Here is a 25,831-nt window from a genome sequence, read left to right as displayed (position 1 = left end):
TATAAACGGAAACCTTTCTAGACGTCTCATGTGGTTGACCAGTTTGCAAATAATTATAATATAATATGCCTGCAAAAGCATTTCATAAGAGAAGCTGGCATAAACCTACTAAATCTCTGGCTGTCCTAATCTGCGTTATCCGTTCCTGGAAAATGTTCATCTCTACGGGACCTTCTGTCTGGTGGAGTTGCCGCGTTGGTTAGCAGTCAGCTTGCGTACGAGGTACATGATAACACTGATAATTTTCCTGCTAATAAACTAGATTACCTGCTAGTTAGAAACGTTTACCTTCCAATTGATTCACGTGACGACAAATCTGATAGTGCTGTTGCTATAAGTGCTGCTAAACTAGCCCGCTGCCTTAAAAAAGCCGAACGCGAGTCCCTTGAGTGCATAAGAGTGGGTGACTTTAACTGTAATTTAGAAGTTGATATTAGTGCCCAAAACAGTAGTTGTTGTATTATATTAAGGATACTTGAGAACTGCTTTACTATTCACCGGAAGAACCAGAACTTTTCGTATATCCACCAATCTGGTTCTACGTCCAATCTAGACCATATTGTTAGCTCTAGTTCTTTTCCAGTACCTCAGGATCTTGTCCTTCCGAATAGTTTCACTTCGGATCATTTCCCAGTTCAATGTATTATCAGTAGGCCTACCTCGTTTTCCGCTGCAAATAATTCGTCGATAATCACTCAGAGGTGGCATGAGGTTCTGGTTTGGCATAAAATTGATAAAGAAAAGTTTCAAGATTCTTATGATCTTGTTCTGTCAAAAATTCGCTCGCTATTTGACATAATTATAACGCTAACTCATCGTGGTATAAGAAATGCGTGGCTAAGTATTTATATTTACTACGCTAAACTGACCCATGCTCTTCTATTCGCCGAATCGCAAGGAGTATCCAAGTCTCGTGCCAGACAAAAACTCAAGACAAGGGATGGTCTTCTAACCCTTTGTTACAATTAGCATGCGACCGAGCTACCTTCTGGTACGGGATATGGAAAGAATGTGGTAGACCACACTCAGGAGTAGTTAAAGAGATTAGAGTTGCATCTAAACGTAAGTTTTGGAAGGAACTTGCTCGTCACCGTGCGCAGTTGAAATCTGAGCTTTCTGAAAAAGTAATTAAAAATCCTAATCTGTTATGGAAAATTTTTGATAAGAAGGAGTCAGCAGGTCCCGAGTCAGATATCCCATCATTAACATGGATAAACTATTACCTTGATGAGTTTTCAGCCCCAAAACAGGATCTTAACATTTCTGTTCAAGAAAAACTTTCATCCCTCCTCTCATCAATTCCAGATACGGATTTCATAGTTACCCAATCATAGGTTGCGTCCGCGGTCCGACGGTTGAAAAAGAAGAAGTCGGCTGGCATTGACCGTGTATCCGCCATTCACCTTAGCCATTGCAGCCCAACTTTCTTGGGACACCTAACTCTTCTCTTTCAGATGATCTTCACTACTGGACTCGTACCATCGGCATTCAGTATTGGGTCGCTAAAGCCAGTCCCGAAGAAAGGAAAAAGTACTTCGGAATGCGCTTCGTTCAGACCGATCACAGTAGCACCAACGCTTTGCAAAATCTTAAAACTTTTGGTCATTGATGAAATCCAGGAAAAATACTGGACTCCCCCTTCCCAGTTTGGGTTCCAGAGGGGTCTTGGTTGCGGCCACGCCATTTCTGCTTTGGCTTTAGTCTTGATTGATGCTGATGAATCAAAGGAGTCCATTGTTTTAGGTCTACATGACGTCTGCAGTGCCTACGACTCACTTCTCCACGACCAACTCATTCTAGGTATGGGAAAGAGAAGGACATCCTACTACCCATTAAAGACATGTACGACCACCTACAGGCTGAACTCCTACTTCCTGGCCATGGTCGAGCCCTCACTGAATATACACCAGACGTGATGCTGTCCTACCGAGGGAATCCTGTAGTCCCAGTAAAAAAGGGTGCTCGACAAGGATTAGTCACATCTCCTTGTGCCTTTAATAATTGTATTATTGACCACAGTCTACTATCGAGACAACATACATAGCTCGTGGCATAGACGTTACAATGATAGCCTACGCCGATGACATTCTGAACCCCAGCCGCACAGTCACAGGTAGAGAGACCACCTTGTCCAAACTACAATCAAATTACAGTCGCATTGGCCTTGAATTTAATCCGCAGAAGTCGGATATTCTTCTGTTCAACTGGCGCCAAGAAGAGGTCGCGTCTCTGAGGCTGGGAGAACTGTCTGTAGCCCTTGTCTCGAAAATTATTTACCTTGGTTTACCAATTGGAAAGGATCTAAAAACTACCCGCTCTCTTCTTATTGATCATCTCCGTAAAGGCCTGGCTTCTGCTTACAGTAGAGTAGTTTCATCTAAAATCTGTTTCAACCGTTTAATTCTGGCTCGACTTTATAACACAGTATCCCTTTCCCATTTCCTGTACCTAAACCCATTTAGGAGAATTTTTCTCGAGCCAGAGAAAAGAAACCTCAGATCCGCGTTTTTTAAGTGTGTAAAGTTCTTGTTGCGGCTCCTGCCATGGACAAGAAATTTGTACCTTGTTAAAAATTTTAAAATTGCGGACCCGACGGCAGCTGTAATTGAACAAATTAAACGGTACAACGAGAAAGTTTCTTCCCGCCCTTGGTACCGTTTGCTAAGGTCTTTTTACCGTCTCTCATCATATTTAGACAAGTTGATTGAGTCCGTTGATTTTGAATTGAAGTTATCAATCATATTGCTTATGTTTCTTCAGTACTTTGGAGTTTAAAAAGTAAAATTTCTTACGTACATGCAGTGTAGTGCGTAATTGAGTTTTTGTTTCTCGTCTTTGTAATTTGTTCGATTATGTGTAATGTGTTGTAATTTGTTTTTTGTGTGTTTTTTCTTTTTTAGTGGTACTCCGTCTTTTGTACCTTTTTTTGACGGGTAATAAATAAGTAAATAAACATCATGGGTATTGTATTTTGTTTTGTTCCATTGTTACTGTCACTTATAGGCTTGGATAAATCACAAGGGCACCAGTAGAGGAGGGCCGGTGGGCTTCAGCTCCTCCATAGACGAAATTTTTTTTACAATGTCAGAAATTTAATAGTATTCAAAACACTAGGATAATCTTCTTGCACAGAAGTTACTTTTTTGAAAAATAGCCCCCTTGAATATTTTTGGCAAGCCCTACTCCTTTCCTAAGATTTATGTAGGTACCCATTGGAGGAAAAAATAAATAAATATGCGTGCATTTGTACATTCCTTATATGACAAAATAAAGATTGCAATGTCTATTCCCTAAACTTTAGCGCCAGTTAAAGCAAGGATTGAGAACTTGGAATTAAGAGCTGCAATGATGATAGAATAAATGCGATATAAACCTTTTGCGGCTGATGTTTTTCAAATTTTTTTCCTTTGTGCGATTCTTTCGAATCCTTTACGAAACCCAATTTCTTTTTTCAAATACTTTCCATTTGGATAAAGGTAACTGAAGAGAAATATATTGATGAAATATCTTTATAAAGTAATCCCATAGTGATTACCATCACAATTTGTGAGAAGCAAACTAAGGTTAAGAATGAGCGCTGGGAAACGTGTGGTTTTTGATGTTCGTATGCGTACGTCAGTGCCACTCGTAAGGGCCCTTATGCCCCATCTTCCTACCGGACCGAGCAAAGCCACATAAAGACCCTGAATAACTCAAATACCACAAGAGTAATTGAAAGCTTTAGAACAACAAAATGTTCGATACTGATTAAGCGGATTTTTGAACTCTGATCCGAGCGAATTTTTGAACTTAGCTGATTCAAATCGAATATTCACCCCGACAAAGAAAAAATTCAATAAATTTTCGAATTAACTGCACATTGAGATAGCTGAGAAATAATCATATCTTCACAATCAAAATTTCGCCCCGAATCTAAATATAACACAAATTTGCATCACAATACGAACTTTCCCCTCTTTCCTAAACAGTCAAATATATGGACGAAACTATATATATGCACTGAATTTTGCATAGATAACTCTTTTCTTCAAACGTGTTTAATGGCTGAACAAAATAATGAAAAATTCAGTGTGTATATACAATTCAGTCAATATATTTGACCCCTATGAAGGGGGTAAGGCTCATTAAAATTCATTTACGACGTAAATAAATATTATAATTAAATTCGGGATGAAATTCTGATTCTAAAGGTATACCGAATCCAGTTACCAAACCAAAACTTATTTTCAGTAAAAACATAATTTTAGGGATAAGTTTCCCGTTCTCTGAAAACTAAATTTTAGTCTTTAATTAGCCTATCTTAAAGGGAAAAAATTGGAATTTACCCAAATTGACAGTCATGGCAGATGACAGGGCACTAAGATAGATTTGATTCAGATTCTCTTCTCTCCTTTTCTTCAGTTTCAATGCCCTAGAGGTAATTTCTTCCACAGATTCAAATTTACGCTTAGTAGCTATTGGGCCATCTTTAATTACTTGTGCTTTTCCAGTTTTTACGTTTTGTGACATTTGATGATTGGTACGAGTGACTTTTCGATAGACAGTTTTTGAGGTTGATTGGCCAATAGTCTTATAAGACAAGGTGGAGCCAACTTTTTCTACTTTTGTGAAGTTTGTTTCTGGACGCGATTGGTCAATGGTTTCCATCGAGGAGGCGGACCTTCTTTTTAGCACGGTGGTCGATTCCTGTGAGATACTGGATGCAGTTGTAATTGTAATTCCTTTTGGAATTTTTATTCCATGAAGTTCTAGTTTTCCCGGAGGTTCTGGACCTTTCTCTTCAGATAAAGTTATTGGATGTGAAGAAAGGGTTCTATCAGTTGTATTGAAGCTTGAGTTTGCTGACAATGCCCTTACCGGTGATGACTTAATGTTATGTAATTTGGTTTTATTCGAACCTGAACTTGCTTCAGAATCGTGTCGCTTTTTAGGCGATAGATCTAGCACTTCTATAACAGTTTCCATTTCATCACGAGTTGATTTACAGTATTTTGATTTTTTCGCAACAGGGGTTTTTACTCCACTTTGAGGCTTATTCAAAACCTTTGTCGAATACTGCGATAATATTGAAGCAGTTTTAGAAATCTTCAAACTGGAAGCAATTTTACCTAAATTTCCGTGATGAGGCTTTGGAGCGGCCGCTGTTTTCATCTCAGAAGGAGAGGGACTTAGCCTTTTGGAGGAATGGCTTTTTGAAGACGAAGCAGTGATTTTGGCGACATCAAGTTTTTCAAGTTGAACAACTGGCAGCATTTCTAAACTCTTATTGTTCGATAAAGCACTGACACTCTGTAGTAGTTTCGCGCTTGGTTTCTGACGTCTATTTATATCCGTTTTTACAACTCTTACTTCAGAATCTTTACCATTAACTCTGGCGATTTGGTTTTGAGATTCAACGACTTCTCTCGCACTTGCAGCAGAGACAGTATCAATTTTCTTTCCCAACTTACTATCTTTGGATTCTGGAGTGACTGTTGTGATCTCTATGCTTTTTGAAAAATACTTGCCTCTTTGTTTACTATTTAGACTGTCGAAATTATGTCTAGATACGGCAAGCATAGAGCTATAAACTGAAGAAATTTCTGATAGTTTTGATTCAGAAACAGAGGGAATAGGGACAATCTTTTCAGAACTTTGTTGATCTTTCATATTTGATGAAGTCTCATTTAACTTTGGTAAGTTAACCACTTCACTATCAACTTTACTTCCGCCAACAGCTGAAACTCTTTCTTTGGTTGCAGGTTCGTCCATCACATCTAACTCTATTATTTCTGGTTCTTTTCCTTCAGTTCCTGGAATAATTTCTTTCAAATGTGTTCTTTGGAGTACTTTACTGGATTTTCTAGACTCATGTGGTCGATTTTTAGTAGGAGCCGTTGAGGAAGATATTTTAGGTGATGAGCCCGCGAAGGATTTCTTCAAGATTTCAGGTTGATTAACATCCACAGAAAAAGCGGCCTAAAAAAAGAAACCAAGGTAAAATTAAGCAAGACAATCATTATTTCCTGATAAAAAATATGTGTCTTTCTTGTTTCTTTCTTCTCCCTCCCCCGGCTCCCTTTGAAATAGGTTTCTAATCATTCTTGCTCTCGTATTTGCTGTGATTAACAGAACAATTTATTTTTCCGTTTGCCTAGATGACCACGGTAAGTCAAAACACGTTATGTAGCATGGTTTATGAACCTGGACATTCTGAACTAAGCAAGCTGAAGCGATTGGTCTAATATCTTTTCCAGCTAGTGTCTCTTCATATTCTTAGAGAGTTTGAGACTTTTTCCTGCTTTCCGACATGGTTCGTGAAACAAGTTCTTGGTCTGAATATCGTTTTTATCTTATTTGCCAATCCTTAAAAAAAATTAAATGGCTAGCCAGTGTCAATTCATCTGTAAAATTTAACTGATGCCAATCGGCAAATTTTGAATTAGCAGAGTGGTTACATTACAAGATCAAGAGCATCCTGATTTACTGAAAAAATTTTCTGGTTCTTCCTGAGCCAGAAACATATAAAAAGGGAAAAAATTTAGTCTCAAAATCCTTTTACCCAAAATGAACAGTTCTAATGAGAACAAAGTAATTCGGAAAGCTTATTATGAAATCAAATTCATAAAAAAACACGGCCAGTGCCATCGAGCAGTCGTTTCAATTCAATAGTTACATTACAGGTAAAAAACTATAAAAAAATATATAAGGAGCAAAAAAAAATTGAATTTAATAAAAAATCAAAAGTTAAGGCAGTCAAACTGTTAAGACAAGAAAGCTATGTCAAACCCTAAAATCAACATATCGGCTCAAAGCGGGCAAGACTATTAGACTTAGGTCACTAATTCGCCTGTGGGTCCAAGCAAACTCAGTCCCCCTTTTTGCATACAATTAAAATTTTAGTTCAAATTTTAATCCAGCTACCATCAAGCCATTGGCCAATTGGAGGCAAAGCCAAGACATGTAGTCTGAGTGAGAGGCAAAGCTGGCATAAGTCTTTTTCAGAATTAAAATCAAGTTGTCACCAAGCCATTGGCCAATTGAAGACAAAGCCTACATAGGTAGTCTGAGCGAGAGGCAAAGCTGGCATAAGCCTTTTTCAGGATTGTATAAAAAATGATGTCATTTTCACTTGTTGTTAAATTTTGTCTATCATCCATCCATCCTAGGGTAGAGCTAAAGTAGATAGCCATAGAACTAACGGATGATCAAGATTTTTGGTTTGACTCATGACGGTCAATGTCAACTGAACTTGCATGCAAAGGGGGGGGGGCTGAATTTGCTTGGACTCAGAGGTGAACAAGTGACCTAAGCCTAATAGGCTTGCCCGCTTAGAGCATCAGGCGGACTACCATGTTTTAGGATTGACACATGATAGATAAGTCCCCTGGACTCGCAGACAAACGGGTAGACCTAAAGTTTTCCAAGTGTTTTGGTAAACGGCTTGGGCAAACGGCGGGAGCAGCTATGACTCTCCGATTGGACAAATACTTGTGTGTTAGATTTTGTAGAGGCACGCCCGCTTCGAGTCTCAGGCAGGTTGAACAAATTTTAGAATTGACACATAACCGTTAAGTCGCCTGGAAATGCAGGCAAAAAAGCATCCAGTCCAAAGCCCAACAAGGCTCGCCCGCCTGCCTAGAGAGTCGCGCCAGGTTTAGCACCCAATTCATAAGCTCAGAGTCAAAAGTCAAGGGTACACTCCCTGCACACACACCTACAGCCAGTGCTGCAATCACATTTACTCTAACGGCATGTATGAGGCTCGTTAAAGGTTTGTGATGCACACCCTCTCGTCTGACTTTGTTTGATCTTCCTTTTTGCAGACTAATTTGATAACAGTCAACTAAAAATACTTCGAATAAAAACTTAACACAATTAACCCAGGGAAGCTCTTAATCGTATCCAAATTTTTAGGTGTCAGGGACAGACGATACAGCGCTTATTGGCTGGAAATTTGGAAATCAAGAAATTGAGATTTCTCACAATGTCAGACAAATTTACCGTCTGTAAGAGTCTAGACCAGGAGACCTACAGTAGTCAGCTGAAGCTTCTAAAGTAAACTAAAACAGACACAAAGGATTTCTTTTTATTACATCTTAATGTAGAATCTATTGAATCTATATTTCTTTTAGGCTTATTGCTCTTGAAAGGGGGATTGAAATACATTATTCTTTAAGCTTTTTGTCACAAAGTCAATTGTTTCGGTTACCTTTGCCTTTCTCATTGTTTCTAAACTATTATCGAGGAAAGACACCGGTGGGAAGTTTTTCCACGGGGAGGGGGTAGAATACACAGGGGATTAGAGCCTGAAAGCGCCCGTGTTAAGAGTTCAATTGACCTTGGGACAAATTTCCACCGTTTTATCTTACTATTTTATAACTTATTCCGTCTTTGTTGCCATGAAACGAAGAGGAAGGCATTCCCTGAGTTTTGTCCGGTAGCAAGATATCGCAGTCACAAATAGTCACAGTTGTAAGCAGTCACAGTCGCTATAGCAAGTAGCTTTAGTCGCAGAAACAGTGAAAATTAGTAACTTGCACTTAGTCAGTCAAACTCACAAGTAGTCACACTTGCAGATGCAAGAAGTAAAAGTTGCACTAACAACTAGTCGCAGTCGCAAGCAGCTACAGTTGCAGTCTCAAGTAGCCGCATTAGTCGTCAGAAGTAGTCGCAGTCCCAGCCACAAGCAGTCGTAGTGGACGTCGCAAGTAGTCATAGTCACAGTCACAAAGAGTCACGGTCACAAGCAGTCAAAGTTACAGTCACAGTAGTAGCAATAGTGGTTCACTTTGGTACACTTAGCTTTTTATGACACACCCAGGATTAAACTGTCCCTCCCTTTCCCAATGATAAATCCTGTATATAATAAATGGGCAGATTGCATAATTTACAGTCCTTTCACCGGGGCCTATGGTGGCATGGTATCCCTAGAGGACTTATAAAACCTTTTAACTATTTTGGAAAAACATCTATTTCTGAATTTTGATCAACGCTGAGGAGGGAGGAGGATAGGGAATTAAAAAAAAAGAGCTTTTTCCCCTTCAAGAACTTTTCAAGATACCCTGTGAGTTTCAATTTAATACTCCCGTCTTTGATACACTTTGACAGCCTTTGATTTCCTTTTTGATAGCCTGGATGCACACAGCGTCTTTTGATTAAGTTCAACTACTCCCTCAACATTCCCTAAAGTTTCACCTTTATGCCTCTAGCTTTTTCGGACATACCTAGGATTAAACATTTCTGTTTTCTCAATGATAAAATCATATATAGGATTTTAAGGTGTATTCAAATTTTAAGGGAAGAAAAGAATCAAATTAAATTCCAGTTGATTGCTCTCTTGTGTGGAATTTTCAGGGAGTGAAAAGAAAAAAAGTGCTGGGTTCATCTGATTTTTTTTTTACAAGTAGTGTCTTTATTCTCTGTTCTTATTATGTATTTCGTGTATGCTCTATTAAGGCTTTAATACATTAATTTATCTATCCCCTCCCCTCCTTTCGGGGACCAGATTTATTCAGTAACGTTTGCCCCGATAAATGCATGTCATAAGCTTTTTCATCAATTTAACTTTCTGTTTTTCTTTTGAAGTTCAGTTTTTCAAAATATAACACGAGGGGGGAATATATATATATAAATATATATATATATATATATATATATATATATATATATATATATATATATATATATATATATATATATATATATATATATATATATATATATATATATATATATATATATATATATATATATATATATATATATATATATATATATATATATATATATATATATATATATATATATATATATATATATATATATATATATTATATATATATTTATATATATATATATATTATTCTTTCAATAAAACTAAAAAAAAGCATGTTCCAATAAACATGCACTAAAAAGAATATTTTTTATGAAAATACACAAAAAAGGTATTTTTCAAAATCAGTAGGGGGGGGGGGGGGTAGAAAAAAATCTACAGGGTAAATTCCCCTTCAACTATCAGTACTGCTTGTACTGCTTGATGGGGGGGGGGCATCTATGTTCCTAGAAGACGGACATAACTGATGAAGATCCACGAAACTTAATTTATATTTCTAAATATACCAGTTTAAACCTTGGGGAGGAAGGGTGGAGTCCAGTCCTTCCTATCTCTATTAAAATATCCAGAAAGTTAGACCAGGAACTATATACATGATTTTCTTTAAGTTGAGAAATAATGGTGAAATAAAAATAAAAAACGTCAAAAATAGGCGGAACACAGGGAAAATATACAATATTAAGAGAGAATATAAATTTTTAAATTTCACACGCGGGCAAGGATCCTAAGGCCATTCACCCTACATATGCACCTGATTTGGATATTAGGAAACGTACCTCAGACAGATGTGTTTCCAATTGTTTCCCCCGCTTTACTTGCGACCTGCTTCGACAGTAGATCAACGCATCTCTTATAGTATGGCCACTTGACAGCTAAAATGAGAAAAGAATATAATAGATTCAGAAGATTACTTAAAAAAGAAAAACGTTAAGCAAAAAGGAAAAAGCAAAAAGGTACAACAAAAGGATTTTTTACAGGCTTTGCGAAAGAAGGGAAAATGATTTTCAAATAGGGATTTTTCAATTTGCCCTTAAGGTTGAATAGAAAATTTCCTTCCACGAAAGAGAAAAACCATATCTGTTAAAAAAGAAGGTTGAGCCTACTTAAGATTTCCTGAAACATCTAAAAAGATCCTCATTTCTCAAAAAGTAAGAATTTTTTTTTAGCCTCAGAGATGCATAGTTGACAGATAAGAAAATTTATATAGAAACCTTAAATAGAAAATTTTACACTACTAATATTTAGAAATTATGTACGTACAATCTCTACGTCTGAACAGTCTTACTTTCAACCTAAAAACCTTTGGTGTAAGTTCTGGAAATATTAGAGTGAGGAAAAGCGTGGAAGTTGTGTTGGTCTCCAGCGGCTTAACACTAAAGCGACATACTAGGAGCAGTAGATTTCATCCGATCTTAGTGAGTTGACTTACTAAAGAATGATATGTCTGAAAATTTTTCTGTGCATTATAAGCACGTGGTCCCCTGGGTCATCATTTAGAAGAAATATGTGTCATTTAAATGCAGTGGTGGACATGTTACATCTCGGACATGTTCATCGGTGGACAGTTTATAAATACATACATGTGTGTCCCATGTGTGATAAAAACGGATTGAGGCTCAGAAAAGAAAAAAAAATTCTTGGGTTAAAAAAACCGTAATCCCATATGAGATCAGATTCAGCAGTCAAGGCTATGTCTTTTTCAAATGGCGCAATAATCTCAATGATCCAGGATGCTCGTCTCAAGGGGCTTTCGTCTAAGGAACCAGGGAAATAAGATTTATCACAGCTTGTCTGATATTTCAGCTTAGACTTGACCCACGACAATTTTCTGGAAGTAAAATAAATATATAAGAAATTGACACCATTTGAGTCATCTTTTTCAGAGCTAGAGTTTACCACTAAAAATACCAACTATGGCAGGGGGGTCAAAAACACTCATAAGCAAATGAAATTCGATTTGAGGACAAAAGAGGATTATTGGGGTTATTCTTTTCAATAGAAACCTAGAAAAAAGAAAAAGAAAAGATTTTGCAAAGTAATGACAAAGAAAAGTAAAATAGTAGTTAAATAAATAAAAAGGCTCTTCATGTTCAGTAACAGGATTTTAGGTGACAATTTCAGTCTTTGCCTGGAATTCCAGTTTTAGGTATAAATTCTCTTCCTTCTTGAGCAGTTGACGGCCTTTGAAAAATATAATGTATTAGCTCAGGGTGCCCAACGCGTCTTTTTGGTGTAAAGCTTATCATTACTGACCACCGATTTCTGGTGATTTTTTGGCGATTTGTGTGAAATATTGATGATTTCTGGTGATTTTCTTGGTGAAAATCTGGTGATTTTCTTGGCGAAAAACTGGTGATTTTTATTTGGTTGTAGTGGCAACCCTGAAAATATCCCAAGGAAAACGTGGGTGACTAATGATATCTATGAAAAAATTTCGGTTGTCCCTTATTCTTCAGCGCAACAAAACCTTGAAGTCGAGAAGTTTCAAAGTAATGTGAACTCTCTCAGAAGCTCATCAATGTAGCATAATTATTCAAAGAACTTTCGTGGTAAAAACAGTGATGTAGAGAGAACTAGATAGTGATAAATGAGGTACTCTATGATAATAACATAATAGATTCCGTAAATGAACTTGGTCAACAAAAAAGGTTAAAGGTAAGAAAAATGTTAACAACAAGTTTCGTAGACATTTGTCGACCTTTGGATGTTACCATTGACCGAATATTACCGTCGACTCTTGACCGTAATGACCGTTGGATCTTAATGTTAAAAATGATGGTGCTGGCCAGGGTTATAAAAACAAGATGTTTATTGATGATCGTGGGGAGGATTGTTCCATAAAATTCAAAAAGTGCCCTCAGGCTGATCTAGAGTAGAACAATAAAGTAGAGTTCAGTTGGAAATGAAGGTCTTAACCTCAAAGCATTTGAGGCTGTTACCACTTACTCTTGCCTTGTCTTCTACACTTGGTGAACCTATGCATGGAAACAGGTCAGTTCCTAGATGGTTTAAAACAAGCAACAATTTTACCTTAGCATTAAAGTGGCGACAAAAGAGAAATGTCAAATATATATATATATATATATATATATATATATATATATATATATATATATATATATATATATATATATATATATATATATATATATATGTATGTATGCATTTTGTCAAGTTCTATTTTCTATTAATAAACTAAACTAGAAACTAGAATAAAATACAATTTGGATTCTGAAAATCTCATTCAACTAGTCATGCAGTGGACCATCATTTGGAGGTTTTGAAAAATATATTTGAGAGTGGCTCTATTCATCTAACTAATTTAATGGATTTTAAGAAAGCCTTTGATACGGTTGATTTTGAGTTGTTCTTAGAAAGGATTTCACATTAGGGATTCATGGAAATTCGATTTATTGGTTTCAACCGTATTTGTATTGCAAATCATTGCGTGTAGAGGTGAGGGATATTGGCACTTCGACTCCACCTCTAATATCTGAGGTGCTACAAGGTTCTATATTGTCCTATTTTAATTTAGGTCAACATATTACAGTTCAACATTCCCGATACCGCCGAAACATCTTTGGCGGATGACACATCTATTACGATTGCTGGAAAGGCTTTGAGTGAACTTGTTTTAAAAGTCAATAAAGTGTTACATAAACTGCTTGTTTTTACTGGTTCGAGTTGTTTAACAATTAAGACTTTAAACTAAGAAAATAACTTTAAATAGCTTCAAACGACTAGGACTAAAACTAACGCGCTAACAACCGTTAACACGTTGTTTTGAACGCGAGCAAAACTAATTACACGAATTTTAGTCCAACCAAGGTTATTGATATGTGATACAAGGTATTTTGGTTTTCAGACTAATTGTAATTTAAACTGAAAAAAAAAACACAGTGAAATGTATCATAAAAAGTTGCGCAGGGTTCAGAACTGTTTCGTATATTTAAACATGCTTTCCTGTTATAGAGTTTCGAAAGTTTTATATAGTTCACTGGTTCATCGTCACATTTTATACGGTTGTTCTGTTTGGGCTAGTAATTTTGTTTTAAATTTTGATCGGATACACATTGTGCACAATAAAGTGTTAAACTTACTCGGTGATTTTCAAAATGTAAACATGCCTCAGACAGATATCGACATTCAAATATTTTAAATGTTGGGCAGTTGAGAGATTATCAGACCGTTGTTTTCGTGTATCCGTATTTAAATAAGCGAGCACCGAATTTCTGGCGTTTTGTCAGCGAATTCAGCGTACCATTCTTAGGCCGTAAAAAAGCCCGCGGAGATGACATTCTACTGCGTCTAGTTTTGTTGGGTGTCTCGGTTTGTCTTTCTAAAAGCACTAGGATGGCCAAAAGTGTATCTTCTTTTAAAAATAAGATAAATTACTTTTTGATAAGTAGAGACAGGTGAGGGAAGATTTCTTCTGTAAGTAATAGTTCGAAGTTCCTATGAGGTTTATTTTTATTTATTTATATAAATTACATTTTCACTTTTTTTTTTAAATACATATATAGTAAGTGATTCAAATGCCGAGTCCTGTCACAAACAACACTGCATAGATTTAAATATGGCCGGTCGCTTTCATATGATATTTTGAGAATATTGGTCTTTAATAAAAACGATTTTCTTTATCTCTCTCCCAATACAATTGACCTCATTTGGAGAATCTGAAATAATAATACGAGAACTTAGTAGAGCCTACCATGTCTGATCCCAATTTCTAATTAGAATTTGCGCTGGTTTGAATACAAAAAATACTAAACAATTTTCTTCACAGTGGAAAAAAATAATATCTCATGGAAAGTTTCCTGAACAGTAAATTTAGCTTTACTAGTCTAATTTGGCACGCAATTTCATCAATTACAATATATTTCCCCTTTTAAATCCATTCCTTTAAGCAAAACCCGCGTGGCAGTCTGGCCCTGACTGGCAGTCTGGCCAAAACATCGGGCTTCACTCTTTTTTGTTTTGTTTTTTCCTAACAAAAAGTTCACAGGTATTTTGTCATCTCCCTCTGCTCGCTTAGCTTAGTATGGTCGGGAGCTCTAGTCTCCAGTTTTCGCAAATAAGCTCTCACTTCACCTGGGTAGAGCCCGAGTCTTTGGCCTTCACGTGTGGTTTGTCTTGAGATATTTTTTTTTTCAGATTCGACCTGTGACCCTCACAAATATGCCCTCGTCCTGCTTATCAAGATGCCATATCTCTAGCGTTTCTATTTTTTATGTTTTAAAAGATAATCTTTTACCTCGTAGATTCAGAATAATAAAAAAAAATATAGCGTTTTCTAGCCTTAATAATTTTGCACTTTAGCCAGGACCAAAGAAAAAACAAACAAACAAACTACATTGGTAGCAGTAACTGTCGGGGGAATAGTCGTCAAATAATAAAAATAACCTTACCTCATCTTTAGTCAGAATCTTGTAAGCATCTAAAAATACAGGTTTTAATCCTCCAAGGTTATCAGGCATTTGTTTGACAACCCTGTTATAGCATCTAAATAAATCCATTACCAAGTTTAAACACTGAGTTTTTGGGCTGGGAGCCATCTGCTTAGTCGAGAAAGTGGTATAAGGAGTGAAACTGCGGCCAGAGCTGACAGCTTTCAATCTCTCTTTGTATACAGCTATCATGTACATAAAGGCAGTTGATGAATATTCCTCCCGTTCTGTCTCATTGAGATATTTCCTAAGGCAATAGAAACGAATGAGGAATGTGAATATAAGCAAGGCCGTACCCAGGAGGGGGGAGGTGGGTTACTCAAAGACTTTTTTTTGGGGGGGAGGGGAGGGGGTTTACAAAAAAATTAAAATTAAAAAACGCATAAAAAAGTTGTTTATATTAATTTTGGTTACGTTTTTACAAGTCAGGCAAACATTTCGGGGGGGGGGCAACCCTCCTCCCCTTGGGTATGACCTTAAATATAAGGATAAAAATCTTCCAGCGTCATTGAGCCTCGGATCGAGGTTTCATTCGCAATGTCTTTTTTAGACTGAAAGACAGCAGGACTTTCACCCAACATTACCGTAGAGGAAATCAAACCCCAAGCCTCGTTTTAGCAAGCAGATTATCAATTAACTATGCTACCAGAGGGTAAAAGGGGCATGAATCTGAAGAAATACTTGAGACAAATTTTCTAAAAAATAATTCAATTTGCTGCAAATATTTTTACTACCATAGATAAAACAATTATTGTCTACATTGAGCACGTGAAAAACCTTTTTGTAAGATACCGCACCTCAATTTAGAATCGTCTCCCGAAATATGTTATTCTTTTAAAAGGTAGTTCAACTGACAAAATTCTAGGGTAAAACCCATGGACAAAGGTAGACTAGTGGCCCATCGGGGACTAAATTTTAGCCATTTTGCTCCATGAAAGACATTATTAAGCAAATAAGAGAAATAGATCACCAGTTGTAAGAAAAAACGAATTTTCTTGCGTATAGTTTGGCCATAAAAACCACAATGCACCTTAGCAGGGGTGGGAACTTGTCTGAGATCCCTCCCCTCCCCTTCTAAATCCCAAGAAGTCTACGATTTCCCCCATAATTGCACAACATTCTTCAATTCTTTCGCCTGTTTTTAGCTTTTTTTTTATTTTTATTTTTTTTATTTAGAATTTCTAGAATGTTGTGTCTCAGAATGTTGTGTTTTTCATGTGATTTGCCTACTTTTCAACTTTTTGGATTTACTTTCATGGAAAAATTTCTACTTATAAGCCTAATCCGAAGGAGGATGGAGGAGAGTATTGAAAAGGAGACAATACAAGTCCCAGTGTTCCTACTTTTCTAGGGAGAGGGGTTTTCTCTCCCCCAGCTGTTTCTGGTACTTCAATTAGTAGCAATTCTTGATAGCACAGGAATAGTAGATGAGCACATACCTTATTTAAAACAATTCACTTATAAAATATACCAACACATATCTATTGTAAGAAATGAAATAGAAGACAGGGTGAAGCTCATGTCAGTATAAACCGAAAATTTTATCCTATTGAAACGAGGTCAAAATTAATGCCACTGCACATATTAGTAAAGAACCTAAAATTACCACCCCCCCCCCCCAAAAAAAAAAAATGGTTTACCGGAGAAACATCTCAGCGATTACATAAGTGGTTTTAGGCCTTTAGGGGGAGGACAGAGGAAGCACTTGCCCCGGGTGCAGAAATTTTAGAGGCGCAAAATTTCAAATAAATAATCTAACATTTATAATCATTTTTTCAATTTTTGGAATACGTAAACTGAACCCACATGGGGTCGATATACCAAAGAATACCCTTCCATCATCCCACCCTGATTGGAGCCCCTGATTGAGCCCGCACCATCAGCCCTCCAACAATCCCGGACATACAAATCCGTTTTTTCAGTCTCTACATATCCCAGTTTGGTCTGGGACAGCCCACCCCAGTTAGTACTACGCCTCGTACTAATTAGCCTAATTTCTCCGGCGCTTCCTAGAATAGTCAAGGAGGCACACTTGTGCCTCTATAAAGATTTGACCCACCACAATGTTAAGCGATTTCAGGTCCTAGAGGTCGCAGAGAGACGGCGGTAATCGCATTTTGTAGCCCAAGCTCAAACTAAGAAACTTGCAAAATTTCATCCTCCTCTGACTTTATCTTCATGGGGTAAACTGGGACGGAAGTTTGGACCCTCCCACCACAGCCCCCCTTTAACGTTGTCCGATTGGGCTGAAATTTAGAGGTTAAGCTTTCCTAGGGCCCGGGAGCTTATCCTCGAAATTTCAGCTCAATCCGATCACTCCTTCCGGTCGCTCAATTAAGATTAAAACTTAAAACGAACAGAAATTATTCCGTATATGAAAGAGGCTGTGCCCTCCTCAACGCCTCGCTCTTTACGCTAAAGTTTTTATTGTTTAAAAAAAGAGTTGTGAGAAAGTCAAACTTTAGCGTAAAGAGCGAGGCGTTGAGGAGGGCACAGCCTCTTTCATATACGGAATAATTTCTGTTCGTTTTAAGATTTAATGTCGCTCCTTACTTTCAGTTTAAATTTTTTTTTTTATTTAAAGGCTGCGAAAGCGGGGGTTTGGGGGCGGTAGCCCCCCAACTGTGCCTCCTAATCCCTGTACGTTTTAAGGTTCGACCTTGTAACTCAGCCTCTTTAACTCTTTAGAAAACGTAGTTTTTTTCAAATAATTTACTAGTAAAGTGCACATCCGATATTCAATTTTATATTGAAATTCACTATGTGTAAAAACACTATTGAATACTGTTTTCTCTTCCCTTCCCCTTGAAAAAAAAAAAACGGGCTCTTTACTTCGAAGGGACCTATGATAAAATAATATTGTTTCGTCAAGTTTTAATCGTAGGAACTCGTCAATTATGTCCTTTAGTTATTTTTTCTACAACTTTAATAGTTGGCAAGGATGGAGCGATGTTTTTTTCTATTGATTGAGATTTGGGGCAAGGGAATTGTTCATTCTCAACCTGATCTTTCTTCCTTTATTCTCTACGATTAATTCTTTTCCTGGCAAATTTTATTTGTATGTTTCCATACGGGTAAATTTTTGCTGCAGTATCAGATACAACCCACTAAATAACAAACTCTGGCCCATAAACGAAAATTTAAGAACACATTTTGCAAAAGAATTTTGAAGTGAGAAAGAATCACCATTTGAAGCTGATTCAAAATATTAACTGTTATTTCTGTTAATCTTATTGGTAAAAGTTTATTGCGAAAACAAATTTAAGGGAATACTCAAAACAGCCTGAAACCCCACGAAAATAGTGTCGAACCAAACTGAAAAACATGTCCCTGGAATCCCCATAACCAAAAACCACAGACAGGAAAATTACAGTCCTCCATCTTGAGCACCAAGGAAATCTCTGCGGCTGACACCCTGGACCAGTGGCGGATCCAGAGGGGCCGAGGGACCTCCCCCCTCCAAATAAAAAAAATTCTGGCGCCCTCATTCCTTGTTTTTTTCTCTTTTTATTCATTTTTTTAAAAATAAATTGGCTAATTGGTTCGGTTGATTGCGACCTTGTTACATTGCCTCTCCCTCCAAGATTTTGCTCTAGATCCGCCCCTGCCCTGAACCTTTTGTTTACAAATCCTTTCTTTATATTCCCCCCCCCCCATCCCTCTTAATATGTTTCACAAATAGTCTGCTGAGGAACGCAACTAGCAGGCTACTGCAATGTCTTAGAGAGGTATATTTGTTGGAAATAACTTATACCAGGAATAAAGTGTCTATAAATATTGGTTAAAAGAGGCTGAATTTTTTCTCAGATTTGTCGTCACGCTGAAAAAATATTTATGAACCTATCAAAAATTAAAAGAAGCATAATGACCTGATTATATCAACCTGACCTAACCTGTCCACAGAGAAAAAGAGGAGGATGAAGGAATCTCCCTCCCCCAAATTTCCCCGAAATTGACGAAAATGTTCCCCATGAGAAAATGAAAAACAAAAGTCCAGAGAAGTATATTTTTCTAATTTTGGGACACACAGTACCTAGAAAAACATACATTCATACACCCTACCTCCCGTTCCAGCTAAAAAGGAGAAATTAAGAGGGTGAGGAATCCATAGAGCTCGACTCTTAAAGGAACCCACGATGAGTTTATTTTTATTTTTAATCAGGTATTTCAATCAATCAAATTATCCACTCAAAATATTTATTTTAGACCACTACTAATAGTTGATAGGTCCAAGAAGCTTGGCTTATTGCTGAGGCGCAGATCATTTGCAAATCACAAGTTAAAAAGGGCAGAGTGGAGCAGGGGCGTAATTTTCTATGGGGCAAAAAAGGTTTCAGCAAAAAAACTTGTCAAAACTAAGACAAGCCTGTATAATTCAAGCATCCAGAGAAACAGGGCAGTTTTCTTTAGTATAACTGTGCCCTTATGGTCCTATACGACTCATTTTTCCCTTTTCACTGTCATTTTCACCTGATTTGGGAAAATTGGCCCCAACTTTGCCCCCCCACCAGGATTTTGATGAAATTACGCCACTGGAGTGCATGGAGGAAGGAGGAGAAAAGAAGAGATTTTTCCACATGGCTCTGTATAGTGGGGCTGTTAAGCATAAGAATCGTGCACTTCTGGCAAAAAGCATGAAAATTGCTGGAAATATAGATTGAAGCACGGGGAATCTAATTATGACGGGAAGCACGTCGAACGGACGCTCTAAAACACCTTTACGAGCGCCCGAAGTGCTTAAAAAATGCGCAAGTCTACCAGCATCTCTACAGAAGCATCAAAATCTGTGAATATACATATTAAGATATGGCGATTCCAATGGCCGCTATATCATAGGCAACGCAATAGCGCTGCCTAAGTAATGAACGATGTTGGCATCATGTACTATTTATTATTTTTTTCCCCTTTAGACCAGGGCACTTCGTATCGAAGGAGTTGTCGTAGAAACTTCAAAAAGGGCTCATTCGATTGGAAATTAGAGTGGCTTGTGCCCTTTTTAATAGTCGAAAGTGATTGGAAGGCAACTAACACCCTTCCACGCCCACCATTTCTCCAAACCCATCCAATCGAAATTTTGAGATAGCCGTTTTGTTCAGCGTAGTTGATTTACAGATAGAAAATGTGTTTTTGAGGAGGACACTCCCCCGCAGTCCTCAGGGTAAGGGTTTTAAGCTATGCCCTGGAGGCATATAAGAACGATGTTGGCACAATGTATTGTTTATTATTTTTTTCCTTTAGACCAGGGCACTTCGTATCGAAGAGTTGTCGTAGAAACTCCGAAAAGGGCTCATTCAATTGGAAATTTGAGTGGCTTGTGCCCTTTTCTAATAGACAAAAGTGACTGGAAGGCAACTAACACCCCTTCCACGCCCAACATTTCCCGAAAAACATCCAATCAAAATTATGATATACCCATTTTGTTCAGCGTAGTTAATTTCCAGATAGAAATTATGTTTTTGAGGAGGACACTCCCCCACAGCCCTCAGGGCAAGGGTTGTAAGTTATGACCTGGGGGCATATAAGGTTTTTATAAAAAGCTTTGTGGTAGAAACTTAAAAGGCTCATTCGATTGGAAATTCAAAGGGCTAGTGCCCTTTTTAATTGTTCAAAGCGATTGGAGGGCAACCAACCCCTTTCTCATGCCCGCCATGTTCCCAAACATATGCAATCAAAATTATGAGATATCAATTTTGTTCAACGCTGGTAAAAGTTCTGGAAGTTAGGTCTTTTAGGATGATAACCCCCCTAAGAGCCCTTAGTACAAGGGTTGTAAGTTATGCCCTGGGGGCATATAATGTTTATATCGAAAGCTGTAGTAGAAATTTCAAAAAGAGCTCATTTGATTGAAAATTGAAAGGGCTAATGCTCTTTTTAATAGTCGAAAGTGAGTGGAGAGCAACTACCCCCCTCTCACGCCCACCATTTCCCCAAAAACATTCAATCCAAGCTTTGAGATGACCATTTGGTTCAACGTAGCTAAAAGTTCGTGAAATTATGTATTAGAGGATGACAAACCCCCCGGAGCCCCCAAGGATAAGGCTGTAAGTTATGCCATGGGGGCATATAAGGTTTTATAGATAGTGTTGTCGTAAAAACTTCAAAAGGGGCTCATTCAATTGGAAATTGAGAGGGCTAGCACCCTTTTTAATAGTAGAAAGTGATTTGAGGGTAATTAACCCCCCTCTCAAGCCCACCATTCCCCCAAACACATCCACTCAAAATTTTCAGATAGCCATTTTGTTCAACGTAGTAGAAAGTTCTGAAAATTAGGTCTTTGAGGATGACAAACCCACCAGCCCCCAGGGCAAAGGTTGTAAGTTATGCCTTGGGGGCATATTATTGAAAGCGTTATAAAAGGTTTTTATTGAAAGCGTTGTCGTAGAAATTTCAAAAGGCTTATTTGATTGGAAATTGAAAGGGCTAGTGTTTTGTCATAGTTGAAAGTGATTGGAGAGCAACTAACGCCTCTCTCACGCCCACCATTTCCCCAAACACATCCAATCACAATTTTGAGATAGCCATTTTGTTTAACGTAGTTGAAAGCTCTGGAAATTAGGTCTTTGAGGATGACAGCCAGCTTCACAGCCCTTAGGGTAAGGGTCGTAAGTTATGCCCTGGGGGCATATAAGGTGTTTATAGAAAGCGTTGTCGTAGAAACTCAAAAAAAGCTCATTCGATTGGAAATCGAAAGGCCTAGGGCCCTTTTTAATAATCGAAAGTGATTGGAAGGCTTGACATTTTTATAGTAAAGATCGATGTGGGTACAATGTATTATTTTTGTTATTGTTGTTTAAGCCAAGGCACAAATTACAGGCCAAACTATAAAGCGTTAAAAAAACGAAAAGATTTAAACAATTATTTTCTTTTTCCCTGAAAAGACTATGTCAATATAAAACGAACAGAAATTAATTAAAAAAAAACTTTTCCACAAAATAAGATTTTCGAACAAAACTAAAGAATTCTCTTAAACAAAAAATGAGCAAAATAAAAATCAAATAATCTACCAAGCGTGAAACTACCACAAATCAGCATCGATAAATAAATGAAACCCAAAACGAACATAAATTACTATAAATAACCGAGTCAAACTCAAAACGAGAAGAAATTAACATGCGTTGGACTCAAAACCCCTAAGCCTACCCAAGGCCAGAACATAATTTGCACTTTACTGAAAAAAATACAAATGAATGTGCATTGTCAGTTTACTATACATATACTGATCCTTAGTAATCAAAATGTTAATATTATTTGATTTATTAAAGTTATAAAAGTAAATACATTTATATTTTTTCAGTAAAATGCAAATTATGTTCTGGCCTTGGGAAGGCATAGGGGTTTTGAGCCGAACTCATGTGAATTTCTGCTAGTTTTGGGTTTGACTTTGGGCGCTTTAGAGCAATCCTATGCTTTTTATTTAGCTACCACTGGAATCTCCATATCTTAAAACATATTGTCAGAAGCAAACCGAGGTCTGGGAGGGTCAGTTGCCCCCCCCCCCCTGCGCCATAGCAAATTACGCCCCTGATGTACACACAGTTTAAAGACATGGGCGTACGAAAGGGGGGACACTGGCCCCCCCTAGAACTTCAAATTTAGGCTACACTAGATATGACTGAAAAAGCAGATGGTTGAAAAAGCAGTTTAAAAAAGATAGATGGTTCAAAGTTGATAAAAGGTAGATAGTTAAAAAAGCTGGAAAAATGGAAAAAGTTGGAAAAAGTTGAAAAAATGACAGAATAAAAGTCAAACAATAAGCAATTATCCATAATGTCTTGAAAGATTTATTTCTAGTCCAAGAAGATTAATGCTGAGGGTTATGGATGACTTATGGTTTTTGGTGATTACTTATAAATAAAGATTTCATAGGTATGATAAAACTTGCTGACAGTGTAAGGTTTTATGAACTGCCAATATAACTTCAGCCCCCCCCCGCCCTTCATCACAGAATCGGCTGCCCCCCCCCTAGAGAAGAAGCTACGTACGCCCATGTTTAAAGATGTGTTCCTGAAAAAATTGTCTAATGAGAAAAAATCGCCAAGGTAGGTGATTCAGGAATGGTAATTACTATTTTCATTAGGGTAAATTTTTCGTAGTTCATACTATTGACTTAAGAATAAATGAAACATACCACTCGTTGTCTTTTTTTATGCTCTTTCCAAACATTATAATAATTTTTTGCCAAAAAAGAACTTTACCCCCAACCCTATATACCAGTTCAGGGTATATATTTGCACATTAGGGGGGGGGGAGGGTGTAAAGTTTAAACTTACCTCTCATTTGCATCAGAATACCCCCACCCCTCTAATTTGCAAATATATACCTTGAATTGATATATATATAGGGGTGAGGGTACAGGTCGTACACAGGATTTTTTTTGGAGGGAGTTTTTCTTTAAAAAAATTTCAGGGGGGGGGGAACAAAAAAAACAAATACAAAATTCGTTTATATCCATTTTTGTGACGTTTTTACGAGTCAGACAAACATTTCGGGGCGGGGGGCGGGCCAGACCCCCCCCTCTGGGTACGGCCTTGGTGGGGGTAAGATTCATTTGCGACAAAAATGATTATTATATTTGGAAAGAGCATAAAAAAAGACATCGAAGGTATGTTCACGGTAAATTTTTACCAAATCCTATTACTGACTTACGAAAAAAGTGTATATACCACTCGATGCCTTTTTTTATGCTCTTTCCAAATATAATAATCATTTTTGTCGGTAATGAATTTTACCCCCACCCCAATATATACCAATTCAGGGTATATATTTGCATATTAGGGGGGGGGGGCAAATTTTATTTCTGATGTTAATGGGAGTTAAGTTTAAACTTTACCCACACCCCCCTAATGTGCAAATATATACCCTGAATTGGTATATAGGGGTGGGGGTAAAATTCATTTCCGACAAAAATGATTATTATATTTTGAAAGAGCATAAAATAAAGGCATCGAGCGGTATATTCACTTTATTCGTAAGCCAATAATATGAACTGCGAAAAATTTACCTTCATTAGTAGCATATTAATAGTAAAATGTCCTATATAATTACCAAAACAGACAAAATGTTCCATTTCAGATCAATGAAACAATACATTCTGTATTAATTAATCTGAAAATTCTTCGACATGTCAATGGGGGTATAGCTCAGTGGTAGAGCATTCGACTGCAGATCGAGAGGTCACCGGTTCAAACCCGGTTGCCCCCTATTTTTTTATAAGGAAAATATATAAAATATTTTAATATTTTTTTTACAAAACATGAAAAGAAAAACGGTACTTTTCCGTTATTGGAAACACACCAAAGAGTGAAGTTAGATCAATACTAATTAAAAATAACAAAACATAATTACAAAATAATACTTTAGAAACAAAATTATGGAAACCTAACCCAACCTAACGAACCTAACCTAACCCCCACCCCCTAATGTGCAAATATATAGCCCAAATTATACAAGTCCAATGCATTGTATCATCCATCACTTTTTTTTGTAGCTAAAACTGGTTTTCTGAGATGTAACCAAAGCGCAATCCTAGATTGTGTTTGCAATAACTGACAAGTACCAGAAAATCTCTGAAAGCCATGTATCGAAAAAGCTTAAACGTTAATTGCACGGGCGGTTTGCAGTTCCTTATAGTTTAGTAAACATCCCATTGTTTTTGGGTTGACAAGGTGAGAATCGAATCGGTCTACTTTTAAATTGATATAAGCTACACAATGCGAGAATTTTTATAAGTGGATTTTAATTCACGGGCTGCATTTTCAAATGTCTGGTTACTCCTTAGGCGATAGAGAAGGCCAGCCCAGATTGAACAAGCTTAAAGACGATTTAACATATGTGTAAACGCTGTGCATGATCGGCTAAAAAATTTTAAGCGCCCTTGGCAATCCCCCCCCCCCCGTATAAAAAAAACAAATTCAGCAGCTAGATTATAGGATATATACGACTGAATAAATAATTATATTCCTGAAAGAAACAAGAAAGCTCCACAGTTCATTCATTAGATTTTATCTATTCATTTATTTATAAGAAATTCTGATTTATAATGATTATATTAAGGCCAGTGGCGGGGGCGCCCCCCGAGCGTAGTCCAAAGTAGTGTAATTTACTTAATTAACTCGTTTGCGTTAAGTAAACTTGCTCCTAACGCAAGTTTGTCTGATTAACCTATTTTGCGCCTCCCCCCTAAATTTTTTTTTTCGGATCAACCTATTTTGCCCCCCCCCTAAAAAAATCCTGGATCCGGCCCTGATTAAGGCATTGTATATACTATAGCATATAATAAATAGTTCGAACATTTATGAGATAATTTACTTAAATATAAATTTGCTTTATTTATACTTTATACCCAATTTAGTTTAATTGCACGCTAACCTAAAGTACAAGCTTTTAGCAAAGTTGTTCAGTAGTGAAGCCCTGTCCAGCATCCTGTACCTAGCCTCATTTTGAGATACATTATTAGATGTTGAAAAGCATCCACTGCGCAAATCATACTAAATTTGCGAAGTACCTTCTCCATATCCCGATTTGGTCCCCCTCTCGAAAAGGGTTTGACTCCCCCCCCCCAAAAAAAGTTTTTGTCAGACTGGTAAAAATGTAACAAAATGCGTATAAACAAAATTTCTGATGTATTTTTTAAAGTTTTTTCTTACCCCCCCCCCCTCTCCGAGACAAAAATCTTGGATGTTCCCTTGGATGTATACCAGTGTTTTGCGGTTGATTAAGTTTTTTTATTTTCTTTTTTGTATATTCGATTATTGTACAATAATAGTTTATTTATTCATTCATATATTCT

At 37.1% G+C, this 25,831-nt stretch overlaps 1 protein-coding gene and 1 non-coding gene across 3 annotated transcripts in view; one reads left to right on the top strand and one right to left on the bottom strand.

Moving 5' to 3' along the window:
- LOC148954452 (calcineurin-binding protein cabin-1-like) overlaps positions 1–25,831 on the bottom strand; it is a 152,383-nt gene that overhangs the window by 9,753 nt on the left and 116,799 nt on the right. For both annotated transcript variants that reach the window (XM_089086532.1, XM_089086533.1), the window contains exons 23-25: positions 15,004–15,289; positions 10,372–10,467; positions 4,326–5,958 (exon numbers count right to left, since the gene is read on the bottom strand). In XM_089086532.1, the coding sequence (XP_088942658.1) occupies positions 4,326–5,958; positions 10,372–10,467; positions 15,004–15,289 (2,015 nt within the window). The remainder of the gene's footprint in view (positions 1–4,325; positions 5,959–10,371; positions 10,468–15,003; positions 15,290–25,831) is intronic.
- Positions 24,172–24,243, top strand: TRNAC-GCA (transfer RNA cysteine (anticodon GCA)). Its single transcript has one exon. It is a non-coding gene; the product is annotated as a tRNA-Cys (tRNA).

Source organism: Artemia sp. Qi Xiang Cuo, chromosome 3 (assembly GCF_049724085.1).
Source record: "Artemia sp. Qi Xiang Cuo chromosome 3, ASM4972408v1, whole genome shotgun sequence".
Taxonomy (NCBI): Eukaryota; Metazoa; Arthropoda; class Branchiopoda; order Anostraca; family Artemiidae; genus Artemia; species Artemia sp. Qi Xiang Cuo.
Note: the sequence above shows the minus strand (reverse complement) of the source record. Positions and strands in the feature narration are given on the sequence as shown.